We start from the raw sequence: 24,875 nt of genomic DNA, 5'->3' as shown, positions 1-24,875 counted from the left end.
TGCTCTAGTCTGTATTTCTATTTTATAATGAAACATACAGCCTAGTTATTTATAGGCTTTCCAAGGATTAACTACACACTCATAAGAATAAACCCTCAAGAGGTTAACCTCATCCTCTTAAGCTTCACACACTACAATCCCAGAGATAGCTGGCAACCACAGGCAAGAGAGGCAAAAATAATCCCACATCTTGCTAATCCTTTAGCCAATCACCTCACGCAACAGTGGAGAGGCCTCTCGGAGGCCTACAATTCAATCTATCTCAAGAGAACCATCAATCCAAAAGATACGTATTTCATAGAACCATTAGCAACCCACCTCAAAAGGCAAAGTAAGACATACCTGGCTACTCGGTACACTGAAATAATGCATCTACAATGCAATGCTAATTCCAGTTTGCTGCTTATATTTCCCATTCAGATACTTGCATTTTCTACTCATAAAACTACCTAGTTTATTAATTGAAAGTAAATCTAACAGATTTTGCATTGTTTACATTTAGATAGTCCAATCTTACCTGTCTCTCATACTTCGTAGAATGAACTTTGAGTACCTTTGATTTATCAGCCAGATCATACCTCTCAAAAGAAAAGAAAAAAAAACCCTCATCATAATCTTCCTAATTCTTTCATATAATGATCTGGATTCTCCCTTAACCCCAAAGGTGGACACAGCCTGCAGCTGCCGCAGTGCCAAGGAGTTAACAGGTGCACTTATCTTTTAAGTCAAAGGTTTCTGTTTTGGTTTTTTTATCTAGCAAAATTGTTACGTAATTCAACTTTAATATAAAAAAAATTAAAATATGCCAGTTTTAAAAATTGGCAAGGAGGTTGTTTAGCCACACTGCTACCCCTTGGCTGGAAGTTACAGCCCTCAAGAACATGCAAGAAAAGTATAAGGCCAGAGATACGACTGTTAATAACCAAATATCATCCACAATTCTTTCCTGAAGTAAGAATTTTTAGTCAACAGAGGATTAGCACTGCTTACAAGCTCACTGAGTCCAGCTATATTACTTTTTTTTTCTTTTGAATGTGTCAATTCATTCTCTTTTTTATGTGCTTAAGATACACTAGGCTTTTGACTTCGTATGTAAATTCTCTGACAGAGAATAGAGCCCCATGAGACTACAAGTCCCTATCTTTACAGTCTGTCCTCTAATAGGCTTCCATTTTTTCAACTGGAAATTAAAAAGAAGTATAAAATAAAGATAGTTCAGAATCATCTTGGAGTTCAAAAAGTTGTTCCCTCTAATTAAAGGTTTTGTTCCCTTCCAGAACTGACATATGGCTCAGCAGCAACAGGAATTGTTCTAACACAGGCAAGCTAACTAGGAAACTCTTGAATCATCTCGTGTCAGGAAACAATGGCACATAAAGAGAGAAAGGAAGGATGGGGAAAGAAAGTCAAACCCCAGCAAAAATGCAGATTTTATCTAATCAAGAGAAACTATGCTAATGAACATCAGCTAGGAAAATTAAACTTTCCTCGTATCCTCAAAATTTGTTGTACATAAGTATCCTTGGTAGCATGACACCAGAGGCTACTTGATTGCATCTTCTACTGTTACAGATTGCTCCAGCCTATTTGCATTCTGAAAAGAAGTTTCATGATCTTTCATGCTTATAATAGATGTCTAAACCGTTAAATTACTATTTCTTTTCTTATCTTGAAAGACACTGCACTTTAACAGCACGGCCCTTCCATTGTTCTTTACACTAAGTCAGGTCCCTGAACAATACTGACAGCTGCTATCAAACTGGGCCATGCTCACTCTCAGTGCAGCTGCCGCTTGTAGAAACAGACAGGCTTCTGATGTCTCCTCCCCTCTGGGGAGAGAGCTTGACATGCTGTGAGCTCAGTGAGGGGGTGCAAAGGTCCACTGAATTGTCAACCCAATTTTCTGCTATTCAGATTTTCCAGGATGCGCACCGTCCCTTTCAAACAAAATCAAGCATATGTCAGGGCATGAAACTTACTGTGCGGCACAAAATAATTATTGATCATGTAAGACTGTAAAAGATCACTGTGACATACATCTAATTTTAGCATTATGTATATGCAAGCATCTACATGGTCAAAAGAAATCTTGTGCCCAACATGTTCATTTCCTCATTCACAGTTTTGGATTTGTATGGCATCATTCAGAAGCCTTTCAGAAGACACATGAAAGTATCTCTTCTGGTCTTAGATAATTTAAGAACAAAAATGCTGGAGTCTTCTATTCCTGCTCCCAAAGAGTTTCCCCCCTCCCCACCCCAAAAAAACCACTTCTTAATTGCATGTGCTACTTGTAGATACTATTCCTTTTCAAAGACTGTATTGTGCAGACTTTAAACATGCTTGAGGTAGGACAGTGCTACTTAGCTAAACCAAATTTTGCTAAGTCCAGCAGTAATGTTTTAAAATATATTTTAATACATATTTCCATTTACTGCATAAAATATGCTTTAAAACTGGTTCATTAAAATGGGTTTTCCATTCCATTTTCATCCTAAAGAAGTAATTCATTTTTAAAAAATGCAAGAAAGTACAGTTCTCTAATCTTTGCTAATCAAAACACACAAATGTACATGTGCTGTATTTCAAAGATCAAATCAGGTATTCATAAAGTAATTCCTTACACAAGCAAAGCCAGAGGAGATTGTGACAAATACAGACGTAATTGTGTGGGTTTCTAAGATGTGATTAGCAAATCAACTAAGTAACAGTCAAAATTTTATATGAAGGGAAAAAGCAGCTCAGTTTTGAAGGGGGGGGTATGTTTATGCAAAGCTAATCTGTCAAGTGTAATAAAGCAGCTTGAATAAAATTTAAGCTGAAAATCCACTGAAGCTCCCCATTTCAGGGAGGAAAAGCTATTAAAAGGAAATGAAGGTCACCCTCCCAGTTTATTTCACCTAATTGACTGCCAATAGCTTACCACAGGCAAACCGACTGCAGATCTGCAATTGAGAAACTGATGAAAGGAGAGTTTTCAAGCTGAGGCTCATTCTTTTAATCCTCCCTCACTCCTATTTTTTTTTTTCCATCTCCAGTTGGGATGTAATTTTAAGAACAGATGGATTAACTGGTTCCATTGTCTGTAGACGTCATTGGACTATGGCACTGTTAATCCGTACAGCAGCATGTCTAATTATCATTACAAAGTGTCTGAGGGAACTATAAAGACCAGCAGGGCATCTTCTCACAAGCAATTAACATAAATTGATAAATGAGTAATTTGAATCCGCTCAAGGCGCTCACATATGAATAAAATCAGAAAGGACAGCTTCTTGTTTCAGCTACTTCTTTCACTTAGTCTGGAAGGGCAGAAAACATGAGAAATATTCTAGACTTAGTGGCAGGGGAAATGAACTCATGCAGTGGAAGGAATGTATGGTTCAGAAAGTTCATTAATACAAAGCAAATAACTTGTGATTGACAACCAGTAACAAGCAAGTAGTATTAACTTATTTCAGCATATTTAGAAGCACAAACTTGGTGAAAGGCTATTAGAACACTGTGTCAGACAATTAATACTACTTCAAAAGCAAGTGAACTTTCTTTTCAGTAGCTTACTAATTTAAAATTCATGAAAGATTCACAAGAAAGGGAAAAGAAGGAAGAACGAATAGTTGTACAGGTTCCAAGAACTCAAGTGTCACAAAAAGCATGAGGCAAAGGTAACTAGATCAACTGACATACAATACCTACAAATAAAAAAGCAACTCTCCTAATCATTATATTTCTTGCAGCGAAAGTATTGTTATACACAGTGCTGTTGCACAAAATGATGTTCTGACAAAGTTCTAACTATTAACTTTACCTCTGCTAAAATCTGTGTGAAAAGCAAGGCAAACACCACAGCAATGCTGGGCATCAAAACAGCATTAGATATTAAAACATTAAGCTTATTTTAAAAACAGAAAAGCAGTAAAATATGAAAGCAAGTTATACACACTGTAGGAGGTAGACCTGGAAGGCCACGTACCCCGATGATAGCATTCAGTTCAGCCATGGTCACTTGTTTGGCACGTTCTACAGCTTGGGCCACTTGCTGCTGATGCTATTAAAAGAAGAAGGGGTATGGGGAGGAATTTGTGTTAAGGTATTGACCATACCAAATTAAAACAGGATCACAAACACCTGAATAACCAGTTTGCCTGCAGAAGCCCAGGCTAGCTATTGCAAGACTAAGATCTTATGCAGGTATAAAGCGAGAGTGCGCTATTTCTCACCTGTTCAAAAGCAAACAAGCGCCCTAAAGGAAGACACCTCATCTCTTTCCCCCATGCCACTTCAATTAACTTTATTAATTTGCCAGAAAATTAATGATCAGTTACTAATTGAGTTGGCAGGACAATAATGTCAACTTTACATTAGAGTCAATTTTAACATTTATATACTCTGTGCCCACACAGAAAAACCTACTGAAATTTCAAACAGGGAAAAGTGCTTCACTGAACTCAACAAGAATTACAAATACTCCTTGTAGAGTTTGAAAAGGCATATCCAAAATAATAGGCTTCAAAATCTAACAGCAGCTGCCCACAATGTGCCACAATCACAGTGTTTCACACCAGCTGCAGGCTTGTAACCTTAAACAGTGTTTTGCACCTGAGCTAACTACTCACCTTTACATTAAAATTCAATACAAATTACATAGACAAGATAAGCATGTTTATTTCACTAGATTCATACTTGACAACTGAATATCAAATAAGGAATCATCACGATTAGAAATTAATTTTGTTGTACTGGTAATATTTTACAGACGCCTGCTCCCCTCCGGCAATGAATGAGGCTGAGCTATTGTCGCTAGTTTGAACTCAGATTTGTTAGACTGAATTAGCAGGGGGTTTGCACACTTCAGCTATAACAGATGTTCCTTACACTTGTGCATTGTGATAAAATTAACATCTTAAAACTAGCTAATTTGCAAACAGAAAAGCAACATAATTGCACTTTAACAGCTGAACAGTTTTACTTACTTCCTGAGACAAAAATGGGATGACTTGTGCACAAATTGTATTCAATCTCTTGGCGATTTCTGTCTATAGAGGAAAAGTATTTTGATTAAAAGTGTGGTTTATGTTTGTTGCCATATATCAACTACTGTACAGGATTATATTAAGTTCACACAGTGAAGAAAGTAACATAAAATCCACATCTTCATACTACTGCAAACACAAATAGTTAATATGTAAGCCCAGAGGAGGACAGAGATTTAGTTAGCTACTCTAGGACATCTGCCATGTCTAAAGCACCTAATCTGTATACACATTTAGGCACAAATCTGGTCCTTGTACATAGCTCATTAACAAGTAAAGCATTTTTGAAATCCATTAAGTCCAAGATAAAGCCTTTTAAAAGGTAGATTTATCATTACTCAAATTATGAAGCAGCATAAGACGAAGGTGACAGGCATGGAAGAAAAATATTTGTTTCTTGATCAATTTTATCTGCTTATTAAACGGTAAAATTAGTTTTGCTGACAGAAACACACCATCAGGAGTACAAAAGAAATACCAAAACAGAATCTAGGCAGAATGAAGACAAAGGTACAGACTTCTAAAACATCCATATTGAGAATTAAAATAATGCAGAAAAATAATCAGATCAGAAAATGTGATATTCAATAACAACAAATTAGTGAAACCGTGAGTAACAGGAAAATAATAAGGCCAGGAACCAGCAGAGAACAGAACAATCCTTCACTGAAGGGAGCAGAGAAGACAGCAGGATGAAGCGTTTGAGTCCCACTTTTGACAGTTTTATGCATCTCTCACTTTTGTGTCTCCCACTTTTGACATGAACACAGGATTTCTGTTGGGGTAGAGGGTTCTTTTTGTCTCATTACTTGGTCTTACCTGTGCCTACAGTTTTTCAGATCTATACATCTGCCCACCATTACAATTAACCCTCAAGTCTTAAAGGCACTCTCAATTCCTACAGTTTTCCTTAAAAACATCTCCTGCAAGTCACTGGAGCACAGCTGCACAAAACCAAAATTAGCGTCCAGGTAAAAGACCTCTGAACAGCTCTTGTCAGTGTTTGTCATATCATTAATCCATGTAGATATTTCTTAGGTTTTTTTGTTTTAAGACACAAGAAACAAGACATCCCCGCCAAGAATTGTTAGGCCTTCTATGCAATGACATGCATGAACCTGAGCAAAGATAAACTCTTTCAAAGAAGCCAGATGAAAACACTGCTAACTCATCTGCTGAGCCTCTCCCTGAGCCTTCCCATCATCCTGAGTTTCTTAGGAAGACACTGCAATGTGCTAATCCTTACACATCATTCCAGCAGTAATTAGGATACAAAAGCCACACTCTGCTTTTGTGTCTCAGCAGACAAGTGATTTGGGATCTAAATACAGCTGGCAAGCTGTAACACCTTTTTCCTCACCTCTGACAGACACTGGGAAAAGACTTGATAGCACTGAGACTTGTAAAACACCATGTCCCTCCGACATGAGCTGAACTAGGCCACCTGACCGAAGTCTGAACCTTGACACATCCACACTGAAGTTTTGCGGAAACAAGAGTCTCGAAAGCAGTTCTGGCATGGTTTCTTCCTAGGACGAAAAGGTTCCCCTTAAACAAGGGCAATGAAGTGACAGTTGCTTTACAGCAAACCTTTCTCCCCCTGCAACCTGGGGAACAGATCTCTATCCTCAGCAGAAACAGCTGCCATTTCACAGAGTACCAGAGTGGTCCATTTCAGTTTTGTTTGGGCCATGACCATAAAATATCCATCATTCTGTGTGTGGTCTTCAGTACAACCATACCAGCAAAGGCAACACAAAGAAGTTACCAGCTTCACTATTATCAGTTATCAGACTTAACTATTACCAAATCTGTTGGCAATTTCAGTGTCTGTTAACAAAGGGGGCAAAAAAACCCACACATGACTGATAATTCATGTACTAAAGGGCATTTTTCCACATACGTAGTATGTCTCTCCAGAAAGGAAGGTATGTCAGCAGTGGAAAAAGTCTTTGACATAGGAGTCTGGCTGGCTGATGTTTAGCTAAGGTATGTAGGGTCCAAAAATTTAATTGTCCTAGACCAATGGGATTACCTTTGTTTTCAGGATAGAGATCAGGATGAATCATAGCGGGTGGTAAGAAGGAAAAGAAAAAAGTAAAATAAGAAGTTTGGTTTCTGCTAAAGAGGTCTTTGGTCTGTATAGTCTACACAAAAGTCTCCCATTCTGCCATACTAAGTATTCTTATTGTACCTGTTAAAAAAACCCAGTCTATTTTGAGTAGAGTCTAAAACATGCAAGCTGTCCACATTATTGGGTTTCCTGCATAGATTCCAAATACCCGAGCTTCACTTAATAACATAGCATCCAGGTGGTACACAGTAAGATAAGAGAATGCAACATCATGAGATAATTACCAGTCCCAACACAAATTGATTAGATTTTTTTAAATTTTATGAGGGGGGGACAGGCATAAGCAACTTTCCTCCTTTTCCAGTCAATCTTACTTTAAAATTATTGTCTCAGTACTATCACACCTGACTTAAAACCAGAACTGAAAAAAATTTATCCTTCTGAGTTTGTCTTTACCAAAGCAGGGCATCATTGATGATCATATATGAACAGCATCCTTAATATTCATCCACAGTGCTAGGTAAACTTAAATGTATACGCCATAGGTAAGTTTATTTTGAGGTTTCTTGCTGCTGTTATAAGTGCCAGTTAAGAGATATTTACACTGAAAGAAAACAGAAAAGACTATTCTACACTTCATAAAAAAAAGTCTGCTTACATTTAAAAGGCTGTTGGCCTGCTTGCACTATTTCTCACATACAATTAAATAAAGTACTTAAAGTTATTTATCCACTATGAGATCTCACACATCTCCCGTTTGCTGCTCTCAAATGTTTAGTAAAAACTATTCTTATTTACAAACATCTTAAAAAAAAAAAAATCTTTGTTCTCTAGTGAGTTGTGAAAGTTAGGTTTTAATGCACAATTCACCTAATCTTGCCCATCATTAGTTGCAAGAGGTTGTTTTCAGAATTGAGATAAGGGAACTTCCAATACTTTAAATACAAATCTAGCTGTTCAAAGGGCAATGTACAACTCACCTTTCAAGGTGAAATATCTTTGAGTGTGTATGTGTATATGTCTAAATACATATATTCATTCTTGAAAGCAAAAACTTTTTAAGGAGTCAATGAGGGCTTCGGTAATCCAAAACTAGGCATCAGTAATTGGTGGCATTAGAGTAAACTCTGTATTCTAGATTTGGGGCTCATGCACTTGAAAGTCTTAAAAGAAAGGTATTATCAGTTACTTCTAGAGGCCCCCCAGTACAACATAGCTATTACTGAGCTGCTGATCTTGAGACATGCAGGGCAGTCAGAAGAATGAGTAAATAGAAAATTTTGCAGTAAGCTGTTGGAGCATCAACAAACATGACTAATTGCCCAAGTTCTTTGGCTCCTTGGTAAAGCAGATTGCAGAGGCCTGCATCTCATGAAAGCCCTCTTAGGTCTAAGGCAGCTCTTAGCAAAGCATCTGAAGTACCCTTAATTGTTTGTGTTCCTAATGCAGAGCCTCTTGAATACATTCATTTTTAATAGAGGATTTGAGCGCGGGGCCCATCAAAGAATGACAAAACTACATCATTCACCGGTTCTTGCTGTTGCAATGATTGTCTTTTGATTTATTTGCAAATGACAAGCTTGTCAGACCCCTGACTGAAGTGCCACCCTCATTTCTGAAGTATCATTAAAAATTAACATGAAGGAATTCAGCTGCATTTTCTAAAATTGAGTCAATGGATTTTTTTTTCTTAACTCCTGTAATTCTTCTGCCTCCATTCCATCTAATTAAGGACTTAAATGTTTTGACCTAACCATTGCCAAACTCAAGTGTTTGTACTTAAGTTTGTCTCTTGCTAAATAAAGTGAATTCTTAACAATATGACAAAGAACAAAAGGAGCCAGACTAGCTACTAAATATAATATTCATTTAAATAAGTCATTTTACTAAGTAGTTAAGAAAGAGGTTGTACATACAATTGTATTTTTTTTTCCCTTCTGCACTGTTAAAAAAAAGTATTGAAGTATTTTCCTCTACAGTAGTCTATTCCAGATCATTTTGCATTTTGTCAGCCTGTACCTTCCAAAGCACCATGTAAGCTAACATACTTAAATCAACATGATTTCTTAAACTACAAATTTTTGCACTGGAATGAAAAGAAGGAAGTATAATACAAGTATCCAAACTTTAACTATATTTCTCACCACACCTAACACTCGTGTATTTTATCACTAATGCTGGAAGCCCTAGCCTAAAGGAGCTACCACTCACACTTCTGAGTGAAGATTACAACCTTTCTCTGAGGAGAATTAGTTCATCACCTTTCAGCTTCAGAGGTTTCAACAATAATAATTTTGGGTTTGCTGCAATACGTGTCTACCACACATGTCACAGTAGTGACTGTAGCTATAGCTTCCATGGTGATCTAAAGCAAAAATTAAATCCTACACGTTATTTTTAACAACCAGTTGTATTGTGACAACTGCTTTATTATTAGTGCCGAAACTCTTCAAAACTGTCCAGGCCTGCCTTTACAAAATAATACTCAGCTAAAAGTGTCCATTGTATGTCAGAAGCTTGCTATTCTTTCTTGCAAACTGTACTTCCTATATCACAAACTTAGATGAGTATTTGAAAGCGCTCTACCACCACTTCTTAAGGATGGGCTTATGTATTCTCATTTATTACATTTTTATTTATGTAAGTTATTTCAACACAATTGAGAATCACGTTTGACATTAGAGTGGGAAGAACACAGCTTTGGAGCAAGTTTATTAAAAGTAAAGCACGAAAACCCGAAGTTCTGATGATACCAAAAAAGCACCTCCTAATCCATTCCATTAAAGCAAGAGAATCAGCCCTTAATGCACAGAAAACAATATACTATCAAATCACATTGACAAAAGCTTTAGAAGGCAATTCTGAAGTACTCTGCCTCCACTTCCAACATGTAGAAAGCCAAGTACAACACTGAACTCCTTCTGGAAGAACAAAATGGACTTCCTGCCATTTACAGCATGTAACACAGTAATCCACCAGGGAGTAAAGGTCAATGTTGCACTTTTGGTCATTACCAAATCATTTGAGATTATCTGTGGTGGGGATGAGAATAAAATCGAAGGCTATGAGAATGCTGCAAATGGCTTGACCTCAGACCAATTTTCATCTCTATCTGTCTAACAGACATATGGATAAAAGCTCTCTTTATGGGACATGCTTGACCACTTTTTTAATCCTTGTAGCAAGCCAGAAATCAGCTAAATACTACTTTTCAAGAGTCCTTGGATAGGAAACTGCATGTGTATGTTTTAGTCTTAAGCTAAAGTTTATTAACCATTTAATATTTTAATTTTTCCAGCAGAATCACTGAAACAAGCAGTATATTTAAGTGACGTAGCCTTTATTCTTTTTGTGATTGAGATCTTTGAAGACAACAAAAAGCACACACATCCACAAAGAAATTACAAAAAAAGAAACATTTCACTGCACTTAGCTCTCCGCATGCTTGGTTAGAACTTTGCTACAGAAAGACTCAAGCACTTCCAAAAATTTCTTCCTAAAAATTTGGGGAGTGAGGGGATGTTGGAGATTTAATTAAATCTCAAAACTTAATAAATTGAGGGTTTTGAATATTTAAGACTAGCATTCTGTTCATGAGTTACTGAATCCATGTCGAACACTGAGATATGCATATATTATTAATGCCCTTTTATTTAAAACTAATACACTACAATCTGTTTTGGCAACGGTTGCAAAAGGAGAAAAAAAATAAAGGCAACATGCCATTTAAAAGTTTAGGCCCCCATAGTATATCACTGTCAAACAACAGCGTGTCAAGCTAAGATTCAATTCAGGTAAGTGCCACTGCCAAATTTTCTTGTTCCCAGACGTGCTTTAAGATTATTTTATTGCTTAAAATTTAATTTGTTCCAACTCACGTCTCCATGACAACGTTGGCTAACCCTGCAAATCATTTGGGTAATTGGATATCTTATCTTTCTATTGCTCGCAAATCGAATGATTCTGCTAGAACTGCAGCAGCCAATCAAATTTACAGGCCTCCTGAGTAATAGACTTGCACAAGTAGCCACATTTATCTCCCCTTTACCGCTGTATTAACCACCCTGTGACAAACTGTGGAAGTTGGCCTTCAAACTCTATTTTAAATTATAAACACTGTCATTACTAATATTCTCACCAACAGGAGGCGGTGGGAAGGTTTATTCTCAACAGATACTTGAAATTCAATCTGACAAGTGGCAATGGGTAGCGCTCATTTCAGCGACAGGAACAATCTTTGTATTTTGGGCGTAAGCTGTCAGTTTAACACGACAAATCATTAACGAATACAGCTTTCCCTCTGCCCCACATTTGTACTACTCATTTTAATTGCAAGATCAGCCACCCACAAGATGATGATATTAAAACCCCAGAAGACTGGCGTGAAAAAGCTTTAACTATGAAAAAAACGAAAACATCACCATATTGCAAGTGGGAGTGGGGAGAGGAAGAAGTAACATATAAATATTAACAGAATAAAACCTCAAAATTATAAACCTACAGAATGCCAGATAGTTTCCAAAGTAAAATTAGTGGTTTGTTTTTTTTTTTTAATTCAGTACCTAAACTACATTTATCTGAATCCTCTTAGACATCAGTTTAAATTACAGAAAGGTCACGTTAATTTAAACATAAGCTACATATGATGCACCAGTCAACAGCCACACTTGCCAACATCTACTACAGGTTTGGACTTCGTTCAACTGTAAAGTGAAGAGACTTGATATATTTCAGATGTCTAATTTCAATGTTTTCTATAATAGAGAGAGGTTGCTGTGTAGCTCTCAGTGAACCACTGTACACAACTACCCATCCCATTTCTAGCTGTAAATCCTGTTGAATCCCAGCCAATGGGCAACAAAGAACCTGCTGTCAGGATGTTAAAGCATTCACTTTCACACACCTTCACTATGTCAAGACTCTTCTTAAACTTGACTAAACAGGACAATTATCACATTTCTCTCTTAATTCAACTTTAGCCCACCTTGCTCAAGCACTTGCAACTGCAAAAGGTGTGTTTATCCAAATTCTAGTTCCACAGCTTAGTTTCCATGCCTACGGTAACCTTCAATACACACAGAAGTATTTAAATGTCAAAGTGAGCACGCAGTTTCATTTTACTTTCAAGTTGTTTTCCAGCACACACAATTCCCACTTTTGCTTAGATTCCATGAGATTCTGAGTAATTCAAAGGTTGACTCCAATCCAGAAGAGAAGGTCTTGCCATCTTTGCTTCCAGAGGCACACTTTCTTCAAACCGCGCTGAGGACATTTAGGACTTGTCCAACATCTCAACTAACTAGTCAAGCAGAAGACATTACTACAGGAGGGAAAGGGCCAGCTTAGCAGACCGCCACATCAGTGAGTTAAATATGCTCACAGGAGGCATCCATCAGGCAGCAGAGGAGCCCAAGTGACCAGGAAAACCAAGCTGGGAGCAGAGGTTTTGAGGAGGAACAATAAGCTATCAGATGAGCTTTCCCTCTTCCCACAAGACTGCACTCTCATGTTCTCTTACGGTGCTCTAGAAGAAGCATGGTCTCCAAAATTATCCAGCATGCTTTGCATTATTACCCTTAAGAACATAATTTACTCTGGACAACGGAGCAGCAACAGTAAGAAGACAAAAAGAAAGGAGGCACAGAAAAGCAGCATATCCAACTGCTACACCCCTACCAGAAATGTGCCCGTCTGGCTTTTCATTTAGTTTAGGATGTTATTTTAAAACTAATTCCTGTTTTTCTCTCACTCCTGCAAGCCACATCCAAATTTCTGCATATACCCTTGCAGCACTTGCCACACTGAGCCACTTCATTGGTCTGGCAGCAGAAAGTCAGAGCTCTCGCATAGCTGGAGAAGTGCCTAGAACCACACAGCTTATAAAAATCACGAGCATAAAATCCCGCAAACCAGGCATAAACGTTTACAGTATGCGAGTTGATAACAAAACTTCCAGTCAGGATTCAGTCCTTATCAATTCAAGTAAGACTGTAATAGCAGTAGAATCTGGACTTGCCTAGAACAATAAGCATGCCATCTGACAATAAACAAGATGCATCAAGACAAGGGCCTGAAATATGTGGAAAAATTCAATATATTACATTGACAGGAACTTTAGAAACAACTACCAAATTAAATTTACTAAATAAGTCACACGCACTTTTGTATCTTAAATGTAATTTCACCATTTTACAATACTTACTATATTCACAGCTCAGTTTCAAAAATCAGTCGTCAGAGAAACAATTTTAGGCCTTAAAAAGGTGTTCATATCAGTGCTTCAGGTGTCATCAGGTAACTCACTAATGAATAACCAGTTAAGAAGACTGACAACTCTTGTTAGTTACTAGCAGAATTATCCACCACACAGGAAGGCAGGCAAAAAATAATGGGCAATTTTCGCTACATGAAGGAAAAGGTTTGGAGATCTCAGCAAAACCTTGGGAACTTGTCAATAAGTTTCTTCTCCATTTTATCATTTTTTTAATATATATTCTGTTACAGAATAGAAAAAAGTGAATATACCATCTAGATTACATTCTAATAGAGAAGAACTGATTGAAACTGACAATCATTGCGGAGTTTATAATCATCAGGACAGGAAGGAAGAATGTAAAAGCCAGTAGGACTTTGGGAAAGCAAATGCCAACTGGCAAGATCAGCTTTATAGGACCTGTTACTGAAGGGGGAGATAAAATGGCATTATGGAGAGCTGACATTATCTATATGAAACAAAATTAAAGACATGGATGACAGTTAATACACATGAGAATGGAAGAAGAGACACAGGGAAAAAGGGAAAGGATAGAATTGTGCCAAGAAACTAAATCCCAAATTCTTAAGTGACTCCATACAAACAAGAAAGCGTACAGGAAGTAGAAACTAGGTCAGGTGAGCCAGTATGAACATATACAGCACAAGCACATGTTTTCATAACTATGTGCCACTAACAAGCAACATCTGAAGTAAAGGTAGTGCTCTACAGGTTGGAATTGTTGGTGGAAAACAGAAAAAAAGTTTGATTCCCTCAACTAGAAAAGGAAAGATATGGTCAAGGCACACACCGAGAAGGCCAAAAAGTCTATACTTTTTTGCATCTGTCTTAACTGTACGAGAATCATCACCAACCACGTAATTAATATAAATTATAGTCACACAAGGTCAATACTGCAGCTTAAACAGGAAAGGAAAAGATCAGAGCATTCCAGGTAAAATGTCTTCAGATTGACTAGGCCTGATGAAATAAAAAGGGCACGTTAGTGAAGACTGAGGAGCTAGGGGACACCTTGCAGAATCTGAAAATACCAAGTGGATAGGCACTGTCCTTTCATACCTGCCTAACAGACACAAGTGAACAAGCAAAGACACTCCAGCTTAATTATTATTCCTCAAGTTTCACAACTCAGAAGTATTGAAAAATGCTGAAAAGCAGTAAACAACATCAGAATTATGCGATGTCCAAAAAGGTAGAGTAATTGTGGCTAAGAGAAGTAGATGATGTTAACATTCTCACCAAGAATTTGACACTCATAGCACTCTTAGGAGCCACACAAACAGCACAGCCCAGCTAAAACTTCACGGGAACAAGTACAAAACTGCTTGATGATTAAACCATGTATGAATACATCCTTCTCTTTTGCAAATTAAGAATGTCTGCATGCATGATAGACCCAGGGTTTTTTAGTATTTCCCACTAACAAGCATGAAGATCTCTTCATTTGCCCTAATCCTTAATTTGCAGAGAGTTTCAAGCTGAGAAAGGCAGAATATGCCAGAGAATAGCTTCAGAACTCACTTGTCAATGAATGGAAAAATGGACTACAAAAGAAAAAGAAGGACAGGGATAAATAGGGATAAAGGACCATAGCATGCCTAGACAGGAACATAAAGGAAAAGGAAATAATGGGCCAGGAAGGAATCTCTTGGTCACAGCAGATCAGAAGTTGAACCTAAATCAATAGCGTGCTGTTGCAAAAAAAGCTGCCACCACAGTAAGCCGTACGCTAAGTAAACCTTCTGTGCTACTCAGCGCAGCATTTCCTCCCCTGGAGTACTGCACTTACTTCGGGCACTGTACTTCAGCTGGGCAACAACATTCAGAGAATGAACATGAGACTGTAGAGGTACACAGAATGGTTCTGGCAGGCAGGAGAATGACCTGCTTTCTCTATGCACAGTGAAGAAAATGCATAGTAACGGACTGAAGCTGCAAAAAGATCGAAGGTGTAACTGAAGCAGCACTTCAACAGCAAGGACATAAAAGCACGCCGCTACCTAGAGAGTTTGCAAGTCACCACAACTGTTAAGCCTTCGCCAACAGATAGGACAAGCGCCCTGTCAGGAATGACACCAGTATAGCTGATCCTGCTAGGACACAGGGAGGCACTAGGTCCTCTCTAGTGCTGTGATTCTACAGTTCATATTTCAGTTTAAAGAAACAACCTAAGAGCCTCCCACAGGCCTTGTTAATTAAAGATTTTTTTGTTTGCTTAACTGGCAATTTACATCCATCATTTGAGGCCACAGACAGCTAGCTGTCTGCAAAGCAACGGCTGGAAGCCTTATAACCAGTTACAAAAACAGAAATTAAGAGCGACCTTACACCCAAACTGACACATGAAGAACAGTGATAAACATTTTAGCTTTTTTTTTTTTTTAACAAAACAAAAAAATTTCTTGGAAATGGAAATTGTTGTGCCAGCACCGCAAAAGAATGAGCTTTCTATTAGTTATTTTTCCCAAGAAATTGTGAGGTTTTCATGCCCTCCCCTGAGGGTTTTAATTCAAACTTCTACATTTAAAAAAGTTGAGCTCATCATACCACGAAGCAGAGACCACAGCAATTCAGGGGTTTTAGAACACTTAAAAAACAATTTCATAAATATGCAATTTCCACAGATCATGAAAACTACACAGTATTAGATGTCCTTTCCTTTTCCTGACCTAACAAAAGCAGGTTTCCTCATAGACTTAATACCTAATCAAGATGCAGCTGAACAAGCATACCTATTCTTGCTCCCCTTCTCCAAAACTGAAAGCTATCTTTTTGTTTTTGCTTGCTAATCCATAAAAGCCTTTAAAATGTCACAAATAGAGGCAGCAGTGTTTTGTTCTCTAAATCAATTTTATCCTCAGCCATCAACTAGATGTTCCAGCACAGAGAAAGAACAGTCCTTCCCTTCTAATTCAAAAATCCATACTACCATTGCCCTTGCAAACTGCTAAACAAGCAGTATCGGCAATTCACTTGTATTCTGTAATATATTTACTGCAAATCCCAACGGCTTGCCTCCTAATGCAGTTTTCTATTGTGTCTGTTCTTGTCAATACACTGGCTGGTCACCTTACAAGTAAGCTGCTTTGACCGACTGTTTACACAGACATCAAAAAGATTCAAGAGGAATAAAAAAAAAAAAGACTGAACAAAAAAAAAAGAACATCCAGGGAGGGGGAAAAACAAACAAACAAAAAACCCCAACCCTACCCCAAAACACAGATTCACCTCAGTTTTCTGTTTTGTTATCACATAGACAAAAAGGCTAGTTAGATCTTCGGATCACCTGAGAAGTACAAGGTATTTCCAGATAAGCAGCCCTGACAAAAAGCTTACCCAACACCCATTAAAGAACTTTAATTTGTAATTTAATCATCTGTGTTAATTTGTTCACATGTCTGGAGAAAGTAAAGAAAAGGTGAGAGCAACTCAACCAATCCTCAGTTACAGATTACAGTCATCTTAAACACTATGGAATTTGTCATTAGCTGCAGAATACTATTATCATTATAAAAAGTTCAGTGAAACCTACCAAACCGATTAGTTTCCTGAAATGCTTTCCCCATCCTAGAAAGTATATTTTGTAACAACTAGGCTTGCTAACAACTAAAATAATCCTCAACATTTAATAACTTAAAATACTACTACCCTGTGGAATAATGCTATAAACCTTTTACTATTGCAATTTCACTTAAGCGTACTGTGATTATGGTTCCAACCCAGAGAATTCAACACTGTTTCCATTTGTTTATAGGAATCTGGTGACAGAACAGGGAGGACTGGTTTTTTAAAGTACCAAAAAGTGCATCACTATGCCTTCTTTTAAAAGGGAAAACCTCAGGAAATAACTGATTTTTAAACCTATTCAGATTTAAACTAGAGTTCAGTTAAGAATGAACTCGATTTCAGTATGCTCTAATCTACTCTTCAATCATCCCCAGCACCATGCCATAAACAGGTCACCGGTGGGGTTTCACTGGGGCCTTTACTGCAGTCTGGTTTATGAATACGTTCAGCAGTGCAGCCTGGAAAAGACCGCAAGCAGTGAGTAGGAAAGCTTGCTCCGTAAGAGAGTTCATTCAACGGAAAAATAATGGCTGAAGAACTGCAAAGAGATCCTACAAGTCTAAGTGGGCAATGAAAAGAATTATATATAAACAAAATTTATGCATATTAGGAGTAGCCATCCCTAGCCCCAATGTCAAGTGATGGCTCCTGTTCATGAGCAAGCATTCACATGTGAAAGATGACTCCAGCAGTTCAGCGCTTCACAGCAGGCAAAAGGGATATCTGATACTGGGAACTTTACGAAAGAAAAAAAAGAAGAACTTTTTCTTTTACTAAAGAGAAAAGAAAAAATATCCAGAAAACAGAATTATGTGATAATATAAACCTTTGGGAGAGGAGACCTGATTGCTGACAAAGAGGTGATTAGAGAAGACTAAGCCAGACTCTTCTCAGAGGTGCACAGCAGAAGAGCAAAAGTCAAGCAGTGGTCACCAGTACAGAAAGGCAAAGTACCAGTTAGTGATGGAAAAAAAATTTTCACAATGACAGTGGGTCAAACACTGTGAATTGTTGCCCAGAGATGTCATCCAAGATTACCTCCACAAAATACTTAGATAGAAATGCAATACTTGCAAAAGCACAGGCTGGGAAGTTCAGGCTGAACATGGGACCACGTGCAAGTACTTTAAAAGGCATGGCTTACAGTTAATCATAAGGACTGATCCATCAAACTAGCTGTTTTGACAAACACATGCTGAAAAATCAGGAGTTCTCCCTGTCAGCTGTTGTTTTTCCCATTTCTAAAAGCAACTATGTGAGCACCTACTATTGCTCAAACAGTGACATCCAGACTCCAACTAAGTGTAATGCAAAAGGCAAAAATAGTAGTGTTTGACATAATTGCCATTACATATCCCCAAATCTTACTTCGAGTGGAAAGATAACCTCATTAGTTCTACTCAAAGCTGTTATCATTTTTTAAAATAACAGCACCATGCAGTCTTCTGATAAGCTCCAGTTAACCGAGAATTGTTTTTAAAGGCTTTTACTGTATGCCAGTGGTGACCTGCTATCAAACCTAGAAGATCCTATCTTCCATTTTGCCTAAGAGACACAATGCAGTTTTACTGTTTTGCCACAAACACTTAAGTGCTAGAGTAGGGTGGGAGTGAAGGCAATTCAAATACTCAGCTTGATTTGGTATAACAACTAGCAGAAGGAGGAAAAGCGTTAAGCTTTTTCCCCTAGAATCTGTTGTAACAGAAGGGGTACTGCAAATTCACAAAGCGTCTTCCCTCTTGACTCTCCTCCCTGCCCCCAAAAACACCAGAAAAATTGTTTTGGTCCACTTGAACCAATCCATAAAGTACATCAACAGACATTTGGCAACCTAAGTTCCATCAATGCACAGGACGTTTAACAAGAAAGCTGGTAGGAACAAGTTTCCTCTCTCCCTCCACAGTCCAGTGAGGAACATGAAATCTGGTAGACGAAGTCTAAAACGCGAGATGATCAGGCAGTATTTAACGTATGCACAGTGTTTACACTGTGACATACTTTCGGATTAATTTGTATATATAGTTGACGTAATAGATGGTATCTGACAATACTGTTATCTCAAAGCCACATGGAGATATATTTCACAGAGTGCCCTGAATCTGTCAGATAAACTCCGTAACAATAATGCTGGTCTCAAGCCTGAAGGTGGTTCAAGAGACAAGAAAGTTGCGGTCATTACTCTAGTCGTTCTTCCCCGTTCAAACTGGCAACTCCAGTTGTGGCAGAAATGGCTGCACTGGTGGTACCACTGTACTCATTTAGAAACCAAACATTTGTAGTATAAGTACAATTTTTTTTAGTGAAAAATCTATGCCCCAATCAACCTTACCATTTTCTCTTTTAAATAACAACAGGTTTTGCATGCCTTGTGTGGCAGCGACAACTGTAAAATGCTCTTCAAACACTCACTGCACACCACCAAAACATTAAGGATTCATGAAGTTTTTCATTCCAGTAATTAAAATGCAAGCAGGAAAAAAGAAAAAAAAAATTAATTTATCTTTAAATCCCTTTCAAAAGCACAGCCATCCTACCCAGGAGCTGTAGAGAGCTAACTAAGCTCCTTAATTCTCTTCTATTTAACCCACTCCTGAAGACCGATGTTCTAATGAGATAGCAGTAGAAGATTCTTCCGTTTGCCATACAGCATTAGAAACGATTCCACAAAACAGTCCAGGCTAAAACAGACATTTAACTCTTGTACAATTGGTTAACATAATGCAGTTTGGGAGTTTGTATACTTTTCTACAAAAGGCAAGGTACTGAATGACAGGTCTGCCTCCAGGCAGGTCACAGAGATCACAATAACCCACCCAAAGAGAAGGAAACCTAGCTGTCACCGTTGGGATAACAGAAACCCACATAATGTTGTAGTTTAGATAGTCTGTCAGTTAGTTCAGCAGTGATGAATTTTTCTTTCTTTGGCTGCCTGCCACTGAACGAAAGCTAATCTTGCTCCTAAACAATCTAAGCATTAAATGCACAGGAAGCCTTATCTTCTGACTTATGACAGAAGATGACAGACAGAGCTGGTGAAAATGAAGAGGTGCTGCCCTAATAGCCAAGGGCAGCAACCCTTTAAATACAGTGTGATTTTTAACACCCAACCAACTCTAGATGTTGGCACTAACAGTTGATGAATCTGCTTTGCCAGCCTCGGATGTCACAGTAGGAAAAATCTGACTTGGACAGTATAACACAGATGAGAAACGCAGAACCACACGAAGTGTCCTTATTTATGCTGTCATCTTGACACATATGAAAATGGTGTCTAAACCAAGTGCATCTATTCAAAATGAATCCTCAGGTGCTTGTTTCTGTTTCAGCCATGCAAACCTTAGTTAGTAACTATTCACCTTAAAACAATTATCTCTGAAAACTGTATAAAGAATACACACACACAACATCCTCTTAAGAAGTAAGCTTTGAAAATCTTCTTTAAAATAAAAATATTTAAAAACCCGCACAGAAACAAGACTAACCCCCCACCACCACCAAATCACACAGAAACCAGCCACAAATATGCCAAAAAGATTATTTCCTGATCTCTATTCAGCCAGCAGGTTGAAATAAAGCACCAGTACCTGGATTTAAGCACATGGTTATGCAACTAAACACTGCAAAGTGCCAAAGCTAAAGTTGTGAAGGAAGCCTTACCACGGCCATTTCTGGACTCCAATGCAACACATTCAAGTGGAAAGCTCTGCAGTACAGCTCTTTGTGTATGGAAAGTTTGCCACCAATTAAGTCTGTTTATAGCAACATTCAAGTCCTGGCTAACTTTGTTTCAGTCAAATTGTAATAGATTACCGAATCAAACGAAGAGAGAACTGCTGATGCAACTGCATCGGCACAAGAAACCAACCCTTCCACAGGCAGGCAAGCTGCAACGACTTCATTTTTTTCGCAGTGACTCTACCTTAGCAGTGGCAACTACAGCACACTGCATAGAAGAACACTGCTGCAGTGTAATTCTCTTCTTTTTCCATCAGCAGCCCAGGCACTCTGAAGGGCTTCACACAGAGCGCGTGCAGATCCACATAGGAGGCAGGCCTTAGCCTTAGAAGTGTTACAGCTGGTTCGGTGGAAAGTTTCCCCATCACTGCATTTTTCAGTAACAAAGATGTTGTCAGAAATGACAATTTTCCGTGTCCCCTGATGATGCCTTGCTAGGATTTGGTTATAGGCCATAAAGCAGGAATAATTTCAGCCTGTCAGGAGTCTAGCTAATGCCCAGTTTCCCCCTAGAGAGAATTCCTGTCAAACGTAATGAGAGCTCCAAAGGCCCTCTCTACAACATAATGAGCACTTAGGCCATGCTGGTGATCAGCCAGCAAAAAGCATCAATTTGAACCTGGCTACACCCTTGGGGCTAGACGTCACCAGTTTTAATAAGAATTATGAGTACTATCTGCCAAAAGCCTCCTCGGAACTTATCGTTAGCGGTGGAAATTCAGAAGAATGTCACCGGCAGATTACGGGAAACAAAAAAACCTAAGACCACCTACACATTGGACTGTAACACCATTTGGCATCCTCGTTGCAGGCGTCTAAACCAAGAGTCATTAACAACAAGGTGCTACTTTTATTGGAAATTAGAAGTACTTTACATGTACAAGCATAGTATCTAAGACTCATATCCAGGGAGATATATTTATGCCTTCAAAAGCTCATTCTTTTCTTAACAGCATACACAGAGCACGTGTGCTCTACTCTCCCCAGCTACAACGACCACAGGTATAATACTCTGTCGAAAATCTTAAAAGCTTCCTGAAGCATCACTGCCTACTGGGTATGTAATTATAGTTGCCATACATACAGAACATTAAACCGTTGCAATACACAGATGTTAAGGTCAAAGCGGAAGCCTCAGTTCTGACACTCTTTATTCTTGCGGGCTTAATTGATTTTATCTAAAGTTAATTCCCAGTACATTTACTGAAGTCACACATTCTCTTCAAATATCTTCTGAAAACAACTTCCATTTTGCACCAAATGGAACTCCTATACAGATGTTTGCTTCCTCACGGGTTACAGGGTGCTAAAAATTTGTTTAGCAGAAGAAAGAAATCTCAAAATCACACAGCCTGGAAAAGTGACCTCACAGAAAAACTGACATTCTTCTAAAACACAAGACACAAGGAGACTAATCCAGCTACAGTACAGAATCAAGCCAAACACTACTCTAGTTGTTCTGTCTACCTATTCAATGCATTAGCTTAAAAAAAAAAAAAAAAAAAGAGGTTGTCATAGTATTTCTTCGTTTACCAACTTTTTGGATTCAAACAAGTGTACCTCTAAAAACCAAGAGAATACCTACCCAGCTTTGCAGACCCAAAGTTATCATAGAATTACAATACCATCGCATCAAATATAATATTTTTAGGGGAAAACAAAACAAAAATCAGAGAGTTCAGAGTTACAAAAGCAAAATTCAACTCTGCAATTCACTAGTTTAATGAAAGTCTTTGAATATACTGAAGATCCAAAGCCTGAACTAATCAATTTATTCGCTGTGCCCAAGCCGGTCAGCCATGCTCTTTTAATTTAATGAAACAAGAGTTTTAGATGAAATAGCACATACACATCACGAAAGAATTGTATTGTTGCACTTTGAAATGTGTCCAACTGTGCAACTTCATCTAATGATAATTTTTTTTAAGAGGCCATCGATTTCTGAAAGACTTATTGTACCAGCATCTTGATGAAAAAGTGAATGTCAGCATATCTACAGAATACTTACACCCTGCCATTAATGCTTTATTTGGCAGACAATGACTACTCAATTGAGGGTCCTCTGGGCTGAGCAATCATTTAGCTTTTCTTCTCTTATGAGGTCCTTAGTGTCTTGTTCCAGTTCAATACTCTTTTTATTCACCATTATAGTGGCCATAAGTGTGAATTTTATGGGAACTTGCAAACTCATAGTCATAACTAGAGCTTTCCAAGTCACTAATCTTTTCATACCTTTAAATGGCAAGGATTTGAGCAACTATCACCGCATATGCTACACATGCCTAAGACCAGTTCTACATATCAAAGGCTCTACCACCAACAAAAGAAAACCACATAAAGCACTGAATTATATTTTCGAAACCACAGACACAAGACTTTTCCTTTTTTTGCCAATGTCTTTTGGGACCATTACCAAGAAAGCCTTGTCGTTCAAACTAATCTATACCTCATTTGACAGCAGGTAGGCAAAGGTTTACTAATCACAGCTACAAATCAGCCTATTGATTCAGACGCATGATACAGTCACCCGAACATTAACAGAACAGCTACATTTAAATGCACTAGACAGACTGCAGATATTGTGGTTTAGAAAACAAAATGCCTTACCTGTTTGTGCATTTCAATGTTTAATCCGTACGACATTTCATAATACTGCAAATAAAGAAGCATACATTATTTTTTAATTCTGGCTTATATTGAGCTAGGAGATATTTACTCAAATAAATAAAAAAACGAATATACTTACCATCACATAGTGCCTCTGCATTTCTGTCTTTTCACTTGCCAGTTTCTCACATTCCAATTTAAGGCTACAAAATAGATCACACTTTAATGTAACTGTTATATCATTCGTTTTGACATTTACCCATTTTATTTGTATTTTGACAGAAGCAGCTAATCAAAAAAAAACTCATTAAACTAGCACACAAACACAGAAGACTTAGTTCATACTTTAAAAACGAAAGCTGAACAGGAAATTTAAAAGGTATTTCATGGGTGCTGTATGAGACCCAAACTGCCTCCAGAACCCAAATATAGCAGCTCTGCCAAAGCATGAAGATTGGCTATGAAGTGCTACAACTTTCAAGCTGTAACAGGATCTGAACTTCTCCAAAGTATACGGCAAATCACTGCCAAGTAACACCATTCTCGTTTACAATTACAACCTGTGTATGTCTATAATTCTTACGTACTCACTAGCCAACTGTGTCTTGCCCACAGCTTGAAAATCAGTAAATTTGACTATCAATTACTAGAAAGTCTTCTATTTTTGTTTTCATAAATTAAATGAAGTTGCATTTGGCGTTTGCTTATCTCATCACTAACAACGGTATCATTCTGACTACTGTCACTGAAGGCAAATGCTTCAACACTGCCTTTTTTCCCTCGCAAACTAACTTTTTTTTTTTTTAATGACACTAGTAATCATCCCTGGGAGCAGTTAGTGCGTAACCAGCAATTTTCACTTCCAGCTGTGATATCGAATGTTTACCGTTTACACTTCATTTCGAAGATAATATACGGCTTAAACAAGTTAACGACTTTAGAGAAGACTACGACTACAGTATCACAGGTAAGAAAGAGGAAGCCTTATCAGAACCAAGCGATTTCTAACTGGTAAACCTGAAAAGATTTTATTCCTGTCCAGGTCTTGAGGTGCACGGAAGTACAAAATTAAGCAAGATTAATGCCCCTTAAGGGCAACTGCCGTGTGTACGCAAGAGCCCACACCCTCAATCTCTGTAGGGACCTCAGCAGCAAGCACAAACACAGCAAGAACGTTTGAAGGCCAGCATAGCAGTCAAAAACGCATGCCACGGCTTCAGTAGATCCACGTCAACTTTGTGTTAGTACTCCAGTACTTGTTTGCTTTAACAATCCTTCTTGGCTCTTTAAGCACCGCACATTAGCATTTTATTAATCTTTGCATTAACACCACACACAAATGAGCAAACATGGGAATTAGCCTCCTTAATGCTCGGTGCCACAGAATTAGCGCCGGTCTTCTCTCGAGATACTTAAAAAAGTCCTCCCCATAAGGATCCCTTCCATTTTTTTTTTTTTTTTTTTTTAATGCATACAAGCGCCGAACCGCTCCGGTTTCGGCATTACCACCCCCGGGCAGGTGACCGGGCAGCACACCGGCAGCACAACGGCAGCAGGGCCCATCCGGGGCTGGGCTGCCTCTTCC

General features: G+C 38.2%; 1 protein-coding gene across 1 annotated transcript in view; it reads right to left on the bottom strand.

The window, feature by feature from the left end:
- TLE1 (transducin-like enhancer of split 1 (E(sp1) homolog, Drosophila)) overlaps positions 1 to 24,853 on the bottom strand; it is a 73,543-nt gene extending 48,690 nt beyond the window's left edge. Inside the window, exons 1-5 of the mRNA XM_010290324.1 lie at positions 24,766 to 24,853; positions 23,430 to 23,578; positions 23,291 to 23,335; positions 4,974 to 5,036; positions 3,974 to 4,048 (exon numbers count right to left, since the gene is read on the bottom strand). Of these exons, the coding sequence (XP_010288626.1) occupies positions 3,974 to 4,048; positions 4,974 to 5,036; positions 23,291 to 23,335; positions 23,430 to 23,578; positions 24,766 to 24,853 (420 nt within the window). The remainder of the gene's footprint in view (positions 1 to 3,973; positions 4,049 to 4,973; positions 5,037 to 23,290; positions 23,336 to 23,429; positions 23,579 to 24,765) is intronic.
- Between the last annotated feature and the right edge of the window lie 22 nt (positions 24,854 to 24,875).

Source organism: Phaethon lepturus, unplaced genomic scaffold (genome assembly GCF_000687285.1).
Source record: "Phaethon lepturus isolate BGI_N335 unplaced genomic scaffold, ASM68728v1 scaffold5347, whole genome shotgun sequence".
NCBI classification, from domain to species: domain Eukaryota; kingdom Metazoa; phylum Chordata; class Aves; order Phaethontiformes; family Phaethontidae; genus Phaethon; species Phaethon lepturus.
Note: the sequence above shows the minus strand (reverse complement) of the source record. Positions and strands in the feature narration are given on the sequence as shown.